Source organism: Molothrus ater, chromosome 30 (genome assembly GCF_012460135.2).
Source record: "Molothrus ater isolate BHLD 08-10-18 breed brown headed cowbird chromosome 30, BPBGC_Mater_1.1, whole genome shotgun sequence".
NCBI classification, from domain to species: domain Eukaryota; kingdom Metazoa; phylum Chordata; class Aves; order Passeriformes; family Icteridae; genus Molothrus; species Molothrus ater.
In genome coordinates, this window is record NC_050507.2 from 63,563 (window position 1) to 78,496 (window position 14,934).

General features: G+C 71.0%; 2 protein-coding genes across 6 annotated transcripts; one reads left to right on the top strand and one right to left on the bottom strand.

Moving 5' to 3' along the window:
• Nucleotides 1-528: 528 nt before the first annotated feature.
• On the bottom strand, nucleotides 529-7,913 carry TARBP2 (TARBP2 subunit of RISC loading complex). Of its 5 annotated transcripts, none has more exons than XM_054517708.1 (9): nucleotides 4,753-6,601; nucleotides 4,097-4,266; nucleotides 3,726-3,825; nucleotides 3,057-3,140; nucleotides 2,902-2,974; nucleotides 1,575-1,689; nucleotides 1,373-1,500; nucleotides 871-1,060; nucleotides 529-779 (listed from the first exon to the last, which is right to left on the bottom strand). In XM_054517708.1, exons 1-9 carry the CDS (start codon nucleotides 5,559-5,561, stop codon nucleotides 622-624), a joined length of 1,827 nt encoding a protein of 608 aa, XP_054373683.1. In that variant the 5' UTR covers nucleotides 5,562-6,601; the 3' UTR covers nucleotides 529-621. The 5 variants fall into 5 exon arrangements, with proteins under 5 accessions (XP_054373683.1, XP_036255625.2, XP_036255627.1 ...); XM_036399734.2 differs by lacking the exon at nucleotides 4,753-6,601 and adding an exon at nucleotides 7,285-7,913 and having other exon boundaries at nucleotides 530-779; nucleotides 1,575-1,692; XM_036399731.2 differs by having other exon boundaries at nucleotides 531-779; nucleotides 1,575-1,692.
• On the top strand, nucleotides 6,320-14,635 carry MAP3K12 (mitogen-activated protein kinase kinase kinase 12). The gene is made up of 14 exons (XM_036399719.2): nucleotides 6,320-6,602; nucleotides 7,769-8,100; nucleotides 8,934-9,117; nucleotides 9,738-9,929; nucleotides 10,529-10,687; nucleotides 10,922-11,080; nucleotides 11,340-11,448; nucleotides 11,582-11,691; nucleotides 11,810-11,926; nucleotides 12,233-12,370; nucleotides 12,826-13,264; nucleotides 13,471-13,541; nucleotides 13,632-13,884; nucleotides 14,459-14,635. The coding sequence occupies exons 2-14, from the start codon at nucleotides 7,773-7,775 to the stop codon at nucleotides 14,549-14,551; spliced, it is 2,352 nt and encodes a 783-aa protein (XP_036255612.1). The 5' UTR covers nucleotides 6,320-6,602; nucleotides 7,769-7,772; the 3' UTR covers nucleotides 14,552-14,635.
• The last annotated feature ends 299 nt before the right edge of the window (nucleotides 14,636-14,934 follow it).

Below are 14,934 nucleotides of genomic sequence, written 5' to 3' on the forward strand. Positions count from 1 at the left end.
CAGGCGCCGCCGGCCCCAAGCAGACACGGACACGGGGAGTACAAACCCCCCCAGCTTTATTCTGGGGGGCCGATGGCACCCGGGGACCCTCCAGAACGGGGGGCCAGGCCAGAGGGGGGCCCCAGGCCCTGAGGTCCGTCTGTCCGTCCGTCCGTCCACCCGCAGCGGGGTCGGGGCGGTGGCCGCGGGTGGGGGCCGCGTCCAGAGGGTCCGAGCGCTGCCCGGGGGCTCCGGGGGCAGCTGCGGCCACCACCCCGGCGGGGCTCGATTGCCCCCGGGCAGGGTTTGACTGCCCCCGGGCAGGGCTCGCTGCCCCCGGGCAGGGTTTGACTGCCCCCGGGCAGGGCTCCCTTGCCCCGGCAGGGCTCCCTTGCCCCGGCGGGGCTCACTTGCCCCCGGGCAGGGTTTGACTGCCCCGGGCAGGGTTTGACTGCCCCGGCAGGGCTCCCTTGCCCCGGCAGGGCTCCCTTGCCCCGGGCAGGGTTTGACTGCCCCGGGCAGGGTTTGACTGCCCCGGACAGGGCTCCCTTGCCCCGGGCAGGGCTCCCTTGCCCCGGGCAGGGTTTGACTGCCCCGGCAGGGCTCCCTTGCCCCGGCAGGGCTCCCTTGCCCCGGCGGGGCTCACTTGCCCCCGGCCATGATGCGCAGGTACTGCAGCGCGTTCCGGGCCGCCTGGGCGCGGGCGCCGTCGCGGGACGGGGCTGACCCGTGGCACACCGTGGTCGGCTGCGTGGAGAGCTCCACCAGGCACTGGTGCAGCCCGCTGAGGCTCAGCGCGTCTGGGGGCACAGCGGGGTCACCCCACGGCCCCGGGCACCTCCGGGGCACCCGCGGGGGGCCGGGGCCGGGCTGAGGGGGCCCGGGGCTCACCGATGTCGAGGTAGCTGATGGCGAAGCTCTGCTCCTCCGAGAGCTCCTGCAGCAGGGCGCAGGCGCCCCCCGGCGCGGCGCTGCCCCCGCGGCTCCGCAGCTGGCCCAGCTTCTCGCCCGCCGAGTTGCGCAGCGAGTCCCAGGTGCAGCCGGGGGCACGGCCCCGCAGCCCCTCCAGCCGGGGGCACGTCTGGGGAGGGGGCACCGGGGCTCGGGGACCTGCCCAGCCCCCGGGGTCTGCCCCGACCCCACCCCCTGAGGTGTGGGAACCCCCCCGGGAACCGCAGGACACCCCCGGGGCCACCCACAGCCCCAAACCCAGCGGTGCCCTCCCCACGGCCTGGAGCAGGGGGCAGAGGGGACGCTGGGGTGCTCTGGGTGGCTCTGGGGGACTCTGGGTGGCTCTGGGGTTACTCTGGGTGAGTCCACGGTGTCTCTGGGTGCCCCTGGGTGAGCCCAGGGTGTCTCTGGGTGCCCGTGTCCCTCCCAGTGCCCCCAGTACCATGTTGAACTGGTCCTCCTCGCCCTCGGCCTCGCTGCCGTCGCGTGGCTCCATGGGGACGTTGTGGATCCTCACCAGCATCTTGGCGGCCGCGTTGCGCTTGGCCAGCTTCTTGGAGGTGCCGCTGCCTGGGGAGGGGCTGGGCGTGAGCTGGGACCCCCGGAGCCCTGCCCGGGACCCCCGGGACCCCCGGGACCCTCACCGATCTCCACGAACCGCTCCACCCGGCAGGTCATGGTGAACTCCTTGCGGTGCGCCGGCCCCGACTCCTGCGTCACCGTGTACTCGGGCAGGCGCCAGCCCTTCTGCACCACCAGCTCCTGGGGGGACATGGACACCCCTGGGGACACGGCCGGCCCTGAGGGGACACGGCCACTCCACGTGGGGACGGCCCCGAGCCACCATCAGCGCCCCCACACGGGGGCAACAGCCTCCAAAATGGAGATAGAGGCCCCAAACGGGGATAACCGGCCCCAAAATGGGGATAATTGTCCTCAAAATGGGGATAACCAGCACCAAGATGGGAATAATGGCCCCAAAATGGGGATAATTGTCCTCAAAATGGGGATAAGCAGCTCTAAAACAGACATAACTGTCCCCAAATGGGGATAACCAGCACCAAGAAGGGAACAATGGTCCCAAAATGGAGATAATTGTCCTCAAAAGAGGGATAATCCACCCAAAGCAGGAATAAATGTCCCTAAATGGGGATAAGCAGCCCCAAAATGGGAATAATTGTCCCTAAATGGGGATAAGCAGCCCCAAAAGGGGAATGACTGTCCCTAAATGGGGATGGGCAGCCCCAAAAGGGGAATGATTGTCCCTAAATGGGGATGGGCAGCCCCAAAATGGAAATGATTGTCCCTAAATGGGGATGAGCAGCCCCAAAAGGGGAATGACTGTCCCTAAATGGGGATGGGCAGCCCCAAAAGGGGAATGATTGTCCCTAAATGGGGATGGGCAGCCCCAAAATGGGAATGACTGTCCCTAAATGGGGATGGGCAGCCCCAAAAGGGGAATGACTGTCCCTAAATGGGGATGGGCAGCCCCAAAATGGAAATGATTGTCCCTAAATGGGGATGGGCAGCCCCAAAATGGGAATGATTGTCCCTAAATGGGGATGGGCAGCCCCAAAATGGGAATGACTGTCCCTAAATGGGGATAAGCAGCCCCAAAATGGGAATGACTGTCCCTAAATGGGGATGAGCAGCCCCAAAAGGGGAATGATTGTCCCTAAATGGGGATGAGCAGCCCCAAAATGGGAATGACTGTCCCTAAATGGGGATGAGCAGCCCCAAAATGGAAATGACTGTCCCTAAATGGGGATGAGCAGCCCCAAAATGGAAATGACTGTCCCCAAAACAGCAACAACTGTCCCAAAATGAGGAAGAGCCCCCAGATGCCATCGTGCTCCCCCCACCCCACAGATGGGTGAGGTCCCCCCCCCCCAGGGCCGTGTCCCCCCAGCCCGGGCAGGTGGGTGGGGTCGCTTGGTGTCCCCTGGTGTCCCCCCCGGAGGTGGCACCCACCTGCAGAGCCCCCACGGGGTTGCACTCGGCCTGGGGGGGGGACACCGGCGTCTTCATCTCCAGGGGGGGGCCCCTGTGGGGCACAGGGGTCAGGGGGCACCCACAGAGGGGCCGGGGGCGTTTGGGGGGGGCGGGGACACGGTGGCCCCCCTTACCTGGGCGAGGGGGGGGGCGCGGCCGGGGCCGGGGGGGGCGCGGCGGGGCCGGGCTCTGCGGGGGGCTCCGGGGGGAACGGAGAGCTGGGGGGGGGCAGGGGTCAGAGACACCCCCAGGCATTATGGGGACCCCCAGACCCCCCTGAACCCCCAGACTGCCCTGGGAGCCCCCAGAGCCCCCCCCAGCTTCCCCTGGGAACCCCAGACCCCTCCCCCAGATTCCCCTGGGAGCCCCCAGACTCCCCTGGAGCCCCCAGACTGCCCTAGGAGCCCCCAGAGCCCTCCCCCAGATTCCCCTGGGAACCCCCAGACCCCCCTGGAACCCCCAGACTGCCCTAGGAGCCCCCAGAGCCCTCCCCCAGATTCCCCTGGGAACCCCAGAGCCCTCCCCCAAATTCCCCTGGGAACCCCCAGACCCCCCTGGAACCCCCAGACTGCCCTAGGAGCCCCCAGAGCCCTCCCCAGATTCCCCTGGGAGCCCCCAGACCCCCCAGGAACTCCCAGACTCCCCTGAGAGCCCCCCCAGACCCCCCCGAGCTCAGCAGAGCCCTCACACCCCGCAGGATCCCGCAGCCCCCCTTGGGTGCCCCCAAACTACTCTGGATGTCGCCTCCCCCCAGAGCCCCCCAGAGCCCCCCAGGTACCCCCAGAGCCCCCCCCAGCCCCCACCTGTGCTCCAGGGGCTCCAGCATGGCCCCCCCCCCTCTGAGCAGCCTCAGGGCCACCTCGGCCGCCTTGTGCTTGGCCGCCTTCTTGCTGGGACCCTGCCCTGGGGGACACACAGGGACCCTCAGGGACCCCTCAGGGACACCGGGGGGGCCCTGGGAGCTTTGGGGTCTCACCGGTGCAGCTGACAGGGGGGACAGGGTGGGACAGGGTGGGGACAAGAGGGGCAGGGTGGCCCAGGACAGCTCCCCAGGGGGGTCCCTGTGTCGGGGTCCCACCGGTGCAGCTGATGTCCCCGAGGGGACAGGAGGGACAGGGTGGCCTGGGGCCGTTCTGGGGGCTCCCCAGGGGGGTCCCTGGGTTTGGGGTCCCACCGGTGCAGCTGATGTCCCCGAGCGTGACGCGGAAGGTGAAGTTGGGCTGGTGGGCCTGGCCCTCGGCCTTGAGCAGGTCGTAGCCCGGGGTCCGGCCTAGGCGAGTGCCATACTCCTGCAGGAGGCTGATGGGCGTCTTCCCGGGGCTGGCCGCCACCATCTGCTCCAGGCTGGGACACGGACAGCGACAGGGGGTGGGACACGGCGGCGACAGGGACACGGGGACAGGGGTGGCACTGCCACAGAGTGTGGGGACACGGGGGGGCATTTGTGCGTGCTGTGGTGACACGGGGACGGGGATGGAGCCCCAGCAGTATGAGGGGAAGCGGTGGCACTGCCACACAGCCTGGGGACACGGGGACAGGGATGGAGCCCCGGCACAGCGCGGGGACAGGGGCACGGGGGTGGCACTGCCAGCCGGGGACACGGTCAGGGGATGTCGCCGGGACCCGGGAACAGGGACGGCAGTGCCACACACCGCCGGGACAGCGCTGTCCCCCCTCCCTCTCCCCTCCCCTGCCCCGCCCGAGCCCGGCCTAGGCCGCCCCCACCCCGCCCGCCGCCGCCAGCGCGGGGGGCCCCGGGCGGTGCCGGGCAGCCCCGGGGGGCCCCGGGCGGAGCCGCACAGCCCTGGGGGGCCCCGGGGGTCCCGGTACCTGGGGAAGGCGCCGCCGCTCCGCCGGGCCCCGCCCGCCCCCTCCTCGCTCATCCCCGCCGCTCCGGCCGCCGCCCGCGCCGCCAGGGGGCGCGCGGCATCACGGGAGCGCCGCGCCGCGCGGGGGGCAATGGGAACTGTAGTCCGCCCGCAGGGCGCGCGGCCGCCGCCAGCCCTCCGGCGGACTACACTTCCCATAAACCCCCGCGCCAGGAGGAGGGCGGGAACGCGGAGGAGGCGGGAAGCGGGGTCACGTGGTGCTGGAGGGGCGGGGAGGGGGCCGTGCCTCAGTTTCCCTCGAGGGGGGTCAGGGAACAATGGGGACAATGGAGACAGTGGGGACATGGGAACATTGGGGAGCAATGGGGACAATGGGGATAATGGGTACAGTGGGGGATAATGGGAACAGTGGGGGCAATGGGGACAGTGAGGACACCAGGGACAATGCGGACAGTGGGGACAGTGGGAACAATGGGGACAGTGGGGGCAATGGGGACAGTGGGGGATAATGGGGACAGTGGGGGATAACGGGGACAGTGGGGGGCAGTGGGGACAGTGGGGGGCAATGGGGACAGTGGGGACAGTGGGGACAGTGGGGACATGGGGACAGTGGGGGACAATGGGGACAGTGGGGGATAACGGGGACAGTGGGGACAGTGGGGACATGGGGACAGTGGGGACAGTGGGGACAGTGGGGACATGGGGACAGTGGGGACAGTGGGGACAGTGGGGGATAACGGGTACAGTGGGGGGCAATGGGGACAGTGGGGACAATGGGGACAGTGGGGACAGTGGGGACAGTGGGGACATGGGGACAGTGGGGGACAATGGGGACAGTGGGGGATAACGGGGACAGTGGGGACAATGGGGACAGAGGGGGACAGTGGGGGGGACATGGGGATAGTGGGGGGCAATGGGGACAGTGGGGACATTGGGGACAATGGGGACATTGGGGACAGTGGGAGATAATGGGAACAGTGGGGACAATGGGACAGGGGTGGCACTGGTCAGAGTGGGAGCGCTGGGATCACACAGGGAGCACTGGAGATGGAGGGCCACCCTACTGGGAGCACTGGGACCCAAGGGACACCGTCCTGGGAGCACTGTGACACCCGTACTGGGAGCACTGGGATGGCCCCGGTGCCCCGCGTGCTGCTGGGCCCGGTGCCGGTGCCGGTGCCGGTGCCGGTGCCGGTGCCGGCGGGGTCACGGGGACACCGGTGGGGCGGGTGTTGGAGTCCCGGTGCTGGCGCCGGGAGGTGCCTGTGCAGGCCCGGCAGCGGTGCCGGTGTCAGAGCGGTCCCGGAGCCGGTGCCGAGTGGGGGTCCCGGGGCAGTATCGGGGGGTCCCGGTGCGGTGTCGGGGGGGCTCCCCGGTGCGGTCTCTCCCGGTGCAGTATCCGGGTCCCGGTGCCGGTATCTGGGTCCCGGTGCAGTATCCGGGTCCCGGTGCCGGTATCTGGGTCCCGGTGCGGTACCGGGGTTCCGGTGCGGTATTTGGGTCCCAGTGCCGGTCTGTCCGCTGCGGCGGTTCCCGGGGCGGTACCGCGGTTCCGGTGCGGTCCCGGTGCGGTCCCGGTGCAGCATCGCGGTCCCGGGGCGCTGCCGGGGGGGCTCCCGGTGCCCGTGCCGGTCTCTCCGGTGCGCGGGGCGGGGCCGGGGCGGGGCCGTTCCCGTCGGGCGGGGCCGTTCTCGCCGCTCGCCCCGACCGCGGCCCCGGCCCCGGTACCGGCCCCGCCCGCCGGGCCCAGCCCCGCAGCACCGGCACCGCCGGGCCCCCCCCGGCACCGGGACCCCCCGGGACCCCCCGGCAGCAGCGGCGCCCCCGGGCGAGGGCCCGGAGCCCCCCCAGGTACCGGCACCGCTCGGGGGGGGGGGGATGCGCCGGGATGGGGGGAGGGGGCAGGGCCGGGGATGCGCCGGGATCGGGGGGGGGCGGCGGGGCCGGGGGGGGCTCGGGCCCCCCCCCCATCACCGGGACCCCCCCCAGGCCCGGGGGGGCCGCGCCCTCCCCTCCCCCCTCGGCCGCGGGGGGGCTGGGGGGGCTGAGGGGGGGGGAGGGGATGCGCGCGGCCTCTTGCACGCGCGTGACCCCCCCTTGCACACGCGCGTGCACGCTCGTGACCCCCCCATCCCCCCCCGGCCGTGCACGCGCTCGTGGCCCCTTCCACGCGCGCGTGCAAACGGCGGCAGGTGCGTGCGCGCGCGCCCGCCAGTCCCTGCGCGTGCCCGCGGGTTCCCCCCGTGAGCGCGCACCCCTCCATCCCCCCCTGCCCCCGTCACGCCACGGCCCCCGCAACCCCCCCCCATGTCGCGACAGGGCGCCATGTCCCGACATGACGCGCCGGCGGGGGCGCTGTTTCGCCCCCGCTCCCCTCCTCCCACGCTGCGCTGTCGCGACACGGGCCCGGCGCTGTCGCCTGTCGCAAGTGCCGCCCTCCCCCCGCTCTGTCCCAGCCCCCCCCCCGGGTCGCGCCCCCCGCTCCTGCCTCAGTTTCCCCGGGGGTGGGTGGGGGGGAGGCCCCTTCCCTTACCGGGATGACGTCACCCTGTGACGTGATGTCACCGCGGGGGGACACGCGCGACACCTGGAGGGGCGGGTGGCGCCCCCTCCCCCGCGGGTCCCTCGGGGTGACGCTCGGCCCCTCCCCCGCCCAAACCCCCCCGATTTCAGTGATGACATCACCGCCGGCCGCGCTGTTGCCATGGCGACCGTCCCCCGCCCCCGGGACCCCTCGTGCCTCAGTTTACCCCGAGCGTGCCCGGGGGTGACCCGGCGGGGACGGGCGGGGGCACGCACGAGTGTAAAGGGGTCACACGCGTGTCTGGGGGTCCCGTGGGCACCGGGGGGGGTCACACGCGTGTGGGGGTCACCGCCATGTTCCGGGGGTGCCCCCGGCCCCGCTGACCGCTCCCCCCCGTTCTGGGGGTGTCCCGCTCGCTCCGGCCCCGCGCACCGCTCGCCCGTGTCCCGGGGGTGCCCGGGGGTCTCCGGCCCCGCTGACCGCTCGCCCCCAGCCCCATGGCCTGCCTGCACGAGACCCGCACTCCGTCGCCGTCGCTGGCGCTGCCGTCGGACGGGACCCCCGAGCAGGAGCTGACGCCCACCCAGTGCGTGCTGCGCGATGTCCTGCCCGCCCCCAGCGCCCCCCCCGAGGCCTGGCCCCGCCGGGGGGGCCCGCGGGCCCCCGAGCTCGGCCCCGAGGCCGCGGGGCCGCTGGCGGCCGATGCCGCCCACCTGCGCTGCCAGGCCGGGGGCGGCTTCCTGGAGGGGCTCTTCGGGTGCCTCAAGCCCGTGTGGACCATGATCGGCAAAGCCTACGCGGCCGAGCACAAACACCCGCCCGAGGGTGAGCGCCGGGGGCACCGGGGGCACCGGGGGGCTCCGGGGCACGGGGGTGAGGGGGGACAGAAAGGGGCAAAGGGGAGGGAAGGGGAAAGGAGCTTCAAAGCAGGGCCCAGAGCAGGGTGGGCCAAGGGGGCAAAGGGCGACTGTGGGGAGAAAAGAGGCGGTGAAGGGCAAAAGCAGAAGCAGGGGTGAGGGGGGAAAGGTGGGGGGGGTACACCAGGGGTACCGTGGGGATGGGGGTGCTGGGGGTGCTCCGGGGGTCCCTGGGTGCTCTCGGGCTGTGGGTGCCATGGTGGGGGTCCCGGGGGGCTGTGGGTGCCATGCTGGGGGTGCCATGGGTGGGGGTCCCGGGGGGCTGTGGGTGCCATGCTGGGGGTCCTGGGGGGCTGTGGGTGCCATGGGTGGGGGTCCCGGGGGGCTGTGGGTGCCATGCTGGGGGTGCCATGGGTGGGGGTCCCGGGGGGCTGTGGGTGCCAAGGTGGGGGTCCCGGGGGGCTGTGGGTGCCATGCTGGGGGTCCTGGGGGGCTGTGGGTGCCATGGGTGGGGGTCCCGGGGGGCTGTGGGTGCCATGCTGGGGGTGCCATGGGTGGGGGTCCCGGGGGGCTGTGGGTGCCAAGGTGGGGGTCCCGAGGGGCTGTGGGTGCCATGGGTGGGGGTGCCCTGGGTGGGGGTCCCGGGGGGCTGTGGGTGCCATGGTGGGGGTCCCGGGGGGCTGTGGGTGCCATGGGTGGGGGTGCCATGCTGGGGGTCCCGGGGGGCTGTGGGTGCCATGGTGGGGGTGCCATGGTGGGGGTCCCGGGGGGCTGTGGGTGCCATGCCCCCGGTGCCCGCAGACCCCTGGGAGGTGCCGTTCGAGGAGATCCTGGACCTGCAGTGGGTGGGCAGCGGGGCGCAGGGCGCCGTGTTCCTGGGCCGCTTCCACGGCGAGGAGGTGGCCGTGAAGAAGGTGCGGGACCTCAAGGAGACCGACATCAAACACCTGCGCAAGCTCAAGCACCCCAACATCATCACCTTCAAGTGAGAGGGGGCTGCTGGCACCGGGGCACGGGGACAGCACGGGCAGGGGGACACTGCGGGAATGGGGCATGGGCATGGGGCATGGAGCATGCTAGAACACAGGCATGGCATGGGCATGGACACAGCATGGGCATGGAATGGACACAGCATGGACACAGCATGGACACGGCATGGGCATGGAATGGGCATGGAATGGACACGGCATGGACACGGCATGGACACGGCATGGGCATGGAATGGGCATGGAATGGACATGGAATGGACACAGCATGGACACGACATGGGCATGGAATGGACACAGCATGGACACAGCATGGACACGGCATGGGCATGGAATGGGCATGGAATGGACATGGAATGGGCATGGAATGGACACAGCATGGACACAGCATGGAATGGGCACAGCATGGACATGGAATGGACACGGAATGGACACAGCATGGACATGGAATGCACATGGCACAGGCATGGCACGGACATGGAACGGGCACAGCATGGACACGGTGCCCAGCATGGACACGGCCACCAAGGTCATGGACACCGGGGCCCGGGGCTCCGTGCGGGGCTGTCCCCGTGGAGCGGTGGCCCCGGCGGGCGCTGAGGTGGCGCTGTGCCCGCAGGGGCGTGTGCACCCAGGCCCCCTGTTACTGCATCATCATGGAGTTCTGCGCCCAGGGCCAGCTCTACGAGGTGCTGCGCGCCGGCCGCAAGGTCACCCCCTCCCTGCTGGTCGACTGGTCCATGGGCATCGCCGGGGGCATGAACTACCTGCACCTGCACAAGATCATCCACCGCGACCTCAAATCGCCCAAGTGAGCCGGGGACGGGGCTCGGGGCACCCCAGGGACCCCCGGGCGTGGGGCTGTGCATGGGGTGGGTGCATGGCACAGCGGTGCTGGGACGGGACGGAGCCGTGTCCTTGGTGGTGCCCTGTCCCTGCTGGTGCCCTGTCCTTGGTGGTGCGTGTCCATGAGCTGTGTGACCCTGGCATTGCCACTCCTGGTGGCTTCATGCCCGTGGCAGTGCCATGCTCATGGTGGTGGCCGAGCTGTGCACGCAGTGGTGGCGTCCCCTCAACAGGGCCACGCTCATGGCATTGCATGTCCACGGTGGGGCCGTGTCCGTGGTGCTGTCCCAGGCAGGGCAATGTCCATGGTGGCCTTGTCCCATCTTATTGGTGTCCCACGCCGGTGCTGTGTCCGTGTTGGCGTCGTCCGGTTCTGGTCTGTGTCCATGCTGTCCCCTGTCCTCTCCGTGCTGCCTGTCCCCTGCCCTGCCCATCCCTGCCGTGACCCGCTGGTGCCCGCAGCAGTTGCATGTGCAGCAGTGCCCGTGCCATTGGCGTGTCATTGGCGTGTCGTTGGCGTGTCATTGGCGTGACACTGGCGTGGCGCTGAGCGCGTGTCCCCAGCATGCTCATCACCTACGACGACGTGGTGAAGATCTCGGACTTCGGCACCTCCAAGGAGCTCATTGACAAGAGCACCAAGATGTCCTTCGCCGGCACCGTGGCCTGGATGGCCCCCGAGGTCATCCGCAACGAGCCCGTCTCCGAGAAGGTGGACATCTGGTGAGGCCATGGGGACACCGGGGACACGGGGGACACTGCAGTGGCAGGCACTGGGGACAGGAGACATTGTGGGGATGCCACGGAGATCGGGACACTGGGGATACTGGGAGTGACGTGGCGGGGCCAGGGGACGTCAGGGACCCAGGAGTGGGGGACACTGGGGACACCAGAGCGGAAGAGGTGAGGGGACAGCAGGAGGTCGCCATGGGTGACGGGGCCCATGGGCGCCCACAGGTCCTTCGGGGTGGTGCTGTGGGAGCTGCTGACGGGCGAGATCCCCTACAAGGACGTGGACTCGTCGGCCATCATCTGGGGCGTGGGCAGCAACAGCCTCCACCTGCCCGTCCCCTCCAGCTGCCCCGACGGCTTCAAGGTGCTGCTGCGCCAGTGCTGGTGAGTGCCCACGGGGACACCCCGAGGGACCCCACACAGATGGGGCCACGGGGCCAGCAGGAGGGACCTGCCCCCGTGGGCAGGGCAGGGCAGGGCAGGGCAGGGGGGGACCCCTGGTTGTAGCTGTGCCCCCCCTGTGTCGTGTGCACCCTTCTCTGCCCCTGGTCCCCAAAACCTTCAGGACCCCCCGGCACTGTCAGCCTCCCCCAGAACCCCCCGAGACTCCCGGCCCCCCCTGAGTGCCGTGTCCTTCCCCCAGGAACAGCAAACCCCGGAACCGGCCGTCCTTCCGCCAGATCCTGCTGCACCTCGACATCGCCTCGGCCGACGTCCTCTCCACCCCGCAGGAGACCTACTTCAAATCCCAGGTACCAACCCCAGCAGCCCAGGACCCCCTTCCTCCAGCCGGGCAGTGCCTACAGTGCCCGGCACCGCCGCAGCCCTGGATGTGCGGGGTGGCCGGAGCCCGGTGGCAGCGGCGGCGCTGTCCCTGTGCCGCAGGCCGAGTGGCGGGAGGAGGTGAAGCTGCACTTCGAGAAGATCAAGTCGGAGGGGACGTGTCTGCACCGGCTGGAGGAGGAGCTGATCAACCGCCGGCGCGAGGAGCTGCGGTGGGGCCGCGCTGGGAAGGGACCGGGGCGGGGGCGGCCGGGGCTGGCGGGGCACAGGGAGGGCTGCGGGCCGCTGTCCCTGTCCCCCGGCCGGTTCTGACGCCACGCGTGTCCCCAGGCACGCGCTGGACATCCGGGAGCACTACGAGCGGAAACTGGAGCGAGCCAACAACCTCTACATGGAGCTGAGCGCCCTCATGCTGCAGCTGGAGCTCAAGGAGAAGGAGCTGCTCAGGTGGGTGGGCAGCGCCCAAACAGCACCCCCGAACAGCTACCCCCACAAATAACACCCCCAAATAACACCCCCAAACACAACCCTCCCGAAGAACACCCCCAATCTTAACCCTCCACAAATAACACCCCCAAAGAGCCCCCCACACCCTCTGTGCCCATCCCATGGTCACTCCCTGGCCGTGGCCAGCCCTTTGTCCCCCCCATGGTGCTCCCTGACCCCGCGGCCGCTCCCCCCCGGCCGTGGCCGCTCCCCAGGCCCCGCTTGCCCCGGGCAGGGGCGCGGGTGCCCACGCGTGGCCCGTGGCAGGCGGGAGCAGGCGCTGGAGAAGCGCTACCCCGGGCTCTTCAAGCCGCGGGTGCCGCGGGGGCTCCTGCACGGCAACGCTGTCGAGACCCTCATCAAGAAGAGAAACGTCCCCCAGAAGCTCTCGCCCCACGGCAAGCGGTGAGCGGGGGCGGGGGTCCCTCGGGGGGGCACCTTGGGGCGTTTGGGGCGGGGGGAAATGGGGGGAAATGGGGGTGCCGGGGATTGGGGTTGGGAGGCACGGACGTGCGGGTCCAGCAGGGTGGGGGGGCCTGGGGTCGTTTAGGGGACTGAGGGGACGGCGTTCTTTGGGCTGGGGGTGTCTGGGCTCTTTGGGGAGGGGGGAGATGCTCTGGGGGATCTGGATTTGGGGTCGTTTCGGGGACTGGGGGTGTCTGGGCTCTTGGGAGAAATGCCCCCGGTGTGCAGATGCTTGGGGACCTCGGAGGGGGGGTCAGGGTCCTTTGGGGAGTTCTGGGGCTGCAGACCCCGGTGTCCCGGGGAGGGAGGGGGGTTCTTCGGGGCTGTGGATGTCCCAGGGGTCGCGGTGCCGGGATCCCCTCCCACAGCCGCGCCCGTGTCCCTCCTGTGCCCAGCCCCGACATCCTGAAGCCGGAGGTGCTGCTGCCCAAGCTGGACGCGGCCATGGCGCAGGTGGCGCTGCCGGGGTGTCCCAAGGGCCCCCCGTCCCCCGGGCGCAGCCGCCGCGCCAAGGGCCGGCACCGCAAGGCGGGGCCCCGGGGCGGCTGCGGGGAGCCGGGACCCGAGGCCGGGACCCCCCGGGGTCCCCCCGCCACCGCCGCCAGCCCCGACATCCTCGGGGGCACCCTGGAGGCCGCGGGTGCCCCCCCGGCCACGGAACCCGATGCGGGACCCGAGGGGGCCACGGGCAGCCAAGGGTCCCCCCCGGCGCAGCCCCGCACGCCCGGGGAGCCAGAACGGGAGAGCGGCGCCGGCCGGGGGAGCAAAGGGGCCGCCGGGCAGCACCTGACGCCCGCGGCTCTGCTGTACCGGGCGGCCGTCACCCGCGGGCAGGTGAGAGCCCAGAGCCCCGCGGCCCTTTTGGGGGGGCGCGGGGGGAACCCCAGGGCCGTCCCAGAAGTGGGAGGGGGCATGGATTCCTCCCGAGGAGGGGGCGTCAGCACTGCCGGGGCCCTCGCGGGGTGAGGGGCGGGCCAGGAGCGAGGGTCCTTCCCGAGGGCCTCAGGAGGACCCCAAGCCCCCCCTCCCTGCGCCCCCAGAAACGGGGGGTCTCGTCGGAGGAAGAGGAGGGCGAGGTGGACAGCGAGGTGGAGCTGCCGCTGCGGCAGAGGTGGGTGCGGCCCCCGCCCGGGGACACCGGGAGTGCTGCGGGTGCCGGAGCCCCCCGCCCTCACCCCGCGCCCCCCTCGCCCCCGCCCAGGTGGCCCCCGGGGATGAGCAAGCGCCAGTCGCTGTCCACCTTCAGCTCCGAGAACTTCTCGGACGGCGACGGCGACGAGGGCCACACGAGCGAGCCGTCGCACAGCGCCACCCCCGACGTGGGCAGCACCAACACGGACGAGCGCCCCGATGACCGCTCCGAGGATCTGCTGTCCCAGGGCTCCGAGATCCCGCTGGACGCAGCCCCGCCCGAGGGGCCCGGCCGCCGGCACGGGGGGCTCAGCCCCACCAAGGTGAGGCCCCCACGCAGGGGCACCCCCAGGAATGGGCCCCATGGGGTGGGGGTCCCCTGGGAATGGTCCCCAGAGGGGGCAAAGGGAGGAGGGTCTGCAGGGCCCCCCCAGGGACAGTCCCCATGGGATGGGGGGGGGGGGGAGGTGTCCCCTGAGCCCCCCAGAGGGGGTTGGCAAAGGGAAGGGGTCCCCCAGGAATGATCCCCATGGGGTGGGGGGTCCGTGAGCCCCAGATGGGGTTGGCAAAGGGAAGGGGGTCCCTGTCCCCCCCAGGAATGGCCCCCATGGGGTGGGGGGTCCCTGTCCCCCCCAGGAATGGCCCCCATGGGGTGGGGGTCCCCAGGCCCCCAGAGGGGGTTGGCAAAGGGGGTCCCTGTCCCCCCCAGGAATGGCCCCCATGGGGTGGGGGTCCCTGTCCCCCAGGAATGGCCCCCATGGGGTGGGGGGTCCCTGTCCCCCCCAGGAATGGCCCCCATGGGGTGGGGGTCCCTGTCCCCCAGGAATGGCCCCCATGGGGTGGGGGTCCCTGTCCCCCAGGGCGGCGGGGATGCCCCAGCCCCGCGTGTGTCCCCAGGTCTCCGAGGACTCCGACTGTGACAGTGCAGAGCTGGATCACTCAGGCAGCGGCGAGGGGCCCCCCCGGCCCACAGCCCCCCCCGGCCTGTGACCTGCGCGCCCCCACAGCCCCACCCTGCACTCCCTCCTCACTTGTACAGCCCCAAATATTTATATAAATATCTATCGCTCTCTACTGCGGCTGCTGCCTTGGGGAACGGGGGGAAAGGGGCAGGGGGCGTCCTGGAGCCCCCCCTGTTTGTGCACAGGGAGCTGCCCCCAGTTCAGACTGGGAAAATGGGGAGGGGGCTTGTCACTCCTGGAGGTGCCAGGGGAGTTAGGGGGAAAGAGCAGAGAGGGAACAGAACCAACAGCGAGTTCCCATCAGAGACCAGTTTGGAGGGAAATGGCAAAGATCCCCCAAAAATTCATCTGGAGGGGCAAAGTTCCCTCCCCAGGACTGGTTCATCCCAGTCCAGTGGGACTCCAAGACCC

What these genes read in the sequence shown, in the direction of transcription:
- TARBP2 (XM_036399731.2), bottom strand. Translation starts at nt 5,561, where the DNA reads ATGTCCCCACTGTCCCCACTGTCCCCACTGTCCCCATTGTCCCCACTG. An exon ending in CTGGAGCCCCTGGAGCACAG is followed by an intron (nt 3,141 to 3,725) that starts GTGGGGGCTGGG and finishes GCCCCCCCCCAG; the next exon opens with CTCTCCGTTCCCCCCGGAGC. An exon ending in GCGCCCCCCCCCTCGCCCAG is followed by an intron (nt 2,975 to 3,056) that starts GTAAGGGGGGCC and finishes TGTGCCCCACAG; the next exon opens with GGGCCCCCCCCTGGAGATGA.
- MAP3K12 (XM_036399719.2), top strand. Translation starts at nt 7,773, where the DNA reads ATGGCCTGCCTGCACGAGACCCGCACTCCGTCGCCGTCGCTGGCGCTG. An exon ending in GCACAAACACCCGCCCGAGG is followed by an intron (nt 8,101 to 8,933) that starts GTGAGCGCCGGG and finishes CGGTGCCCGCAG; the next exon opens with ACCCCTGGGAGGTGCCGTTC. An exon ending in CCCAACATCATCACCTTCAA is followed by an intron (nt 9,118 to 9,737) that starts GTGAGAGGGGGC and finishes CTGTGCCCGCAG; the next exon opens with GGGCGTGTGCACCCAGGCCC.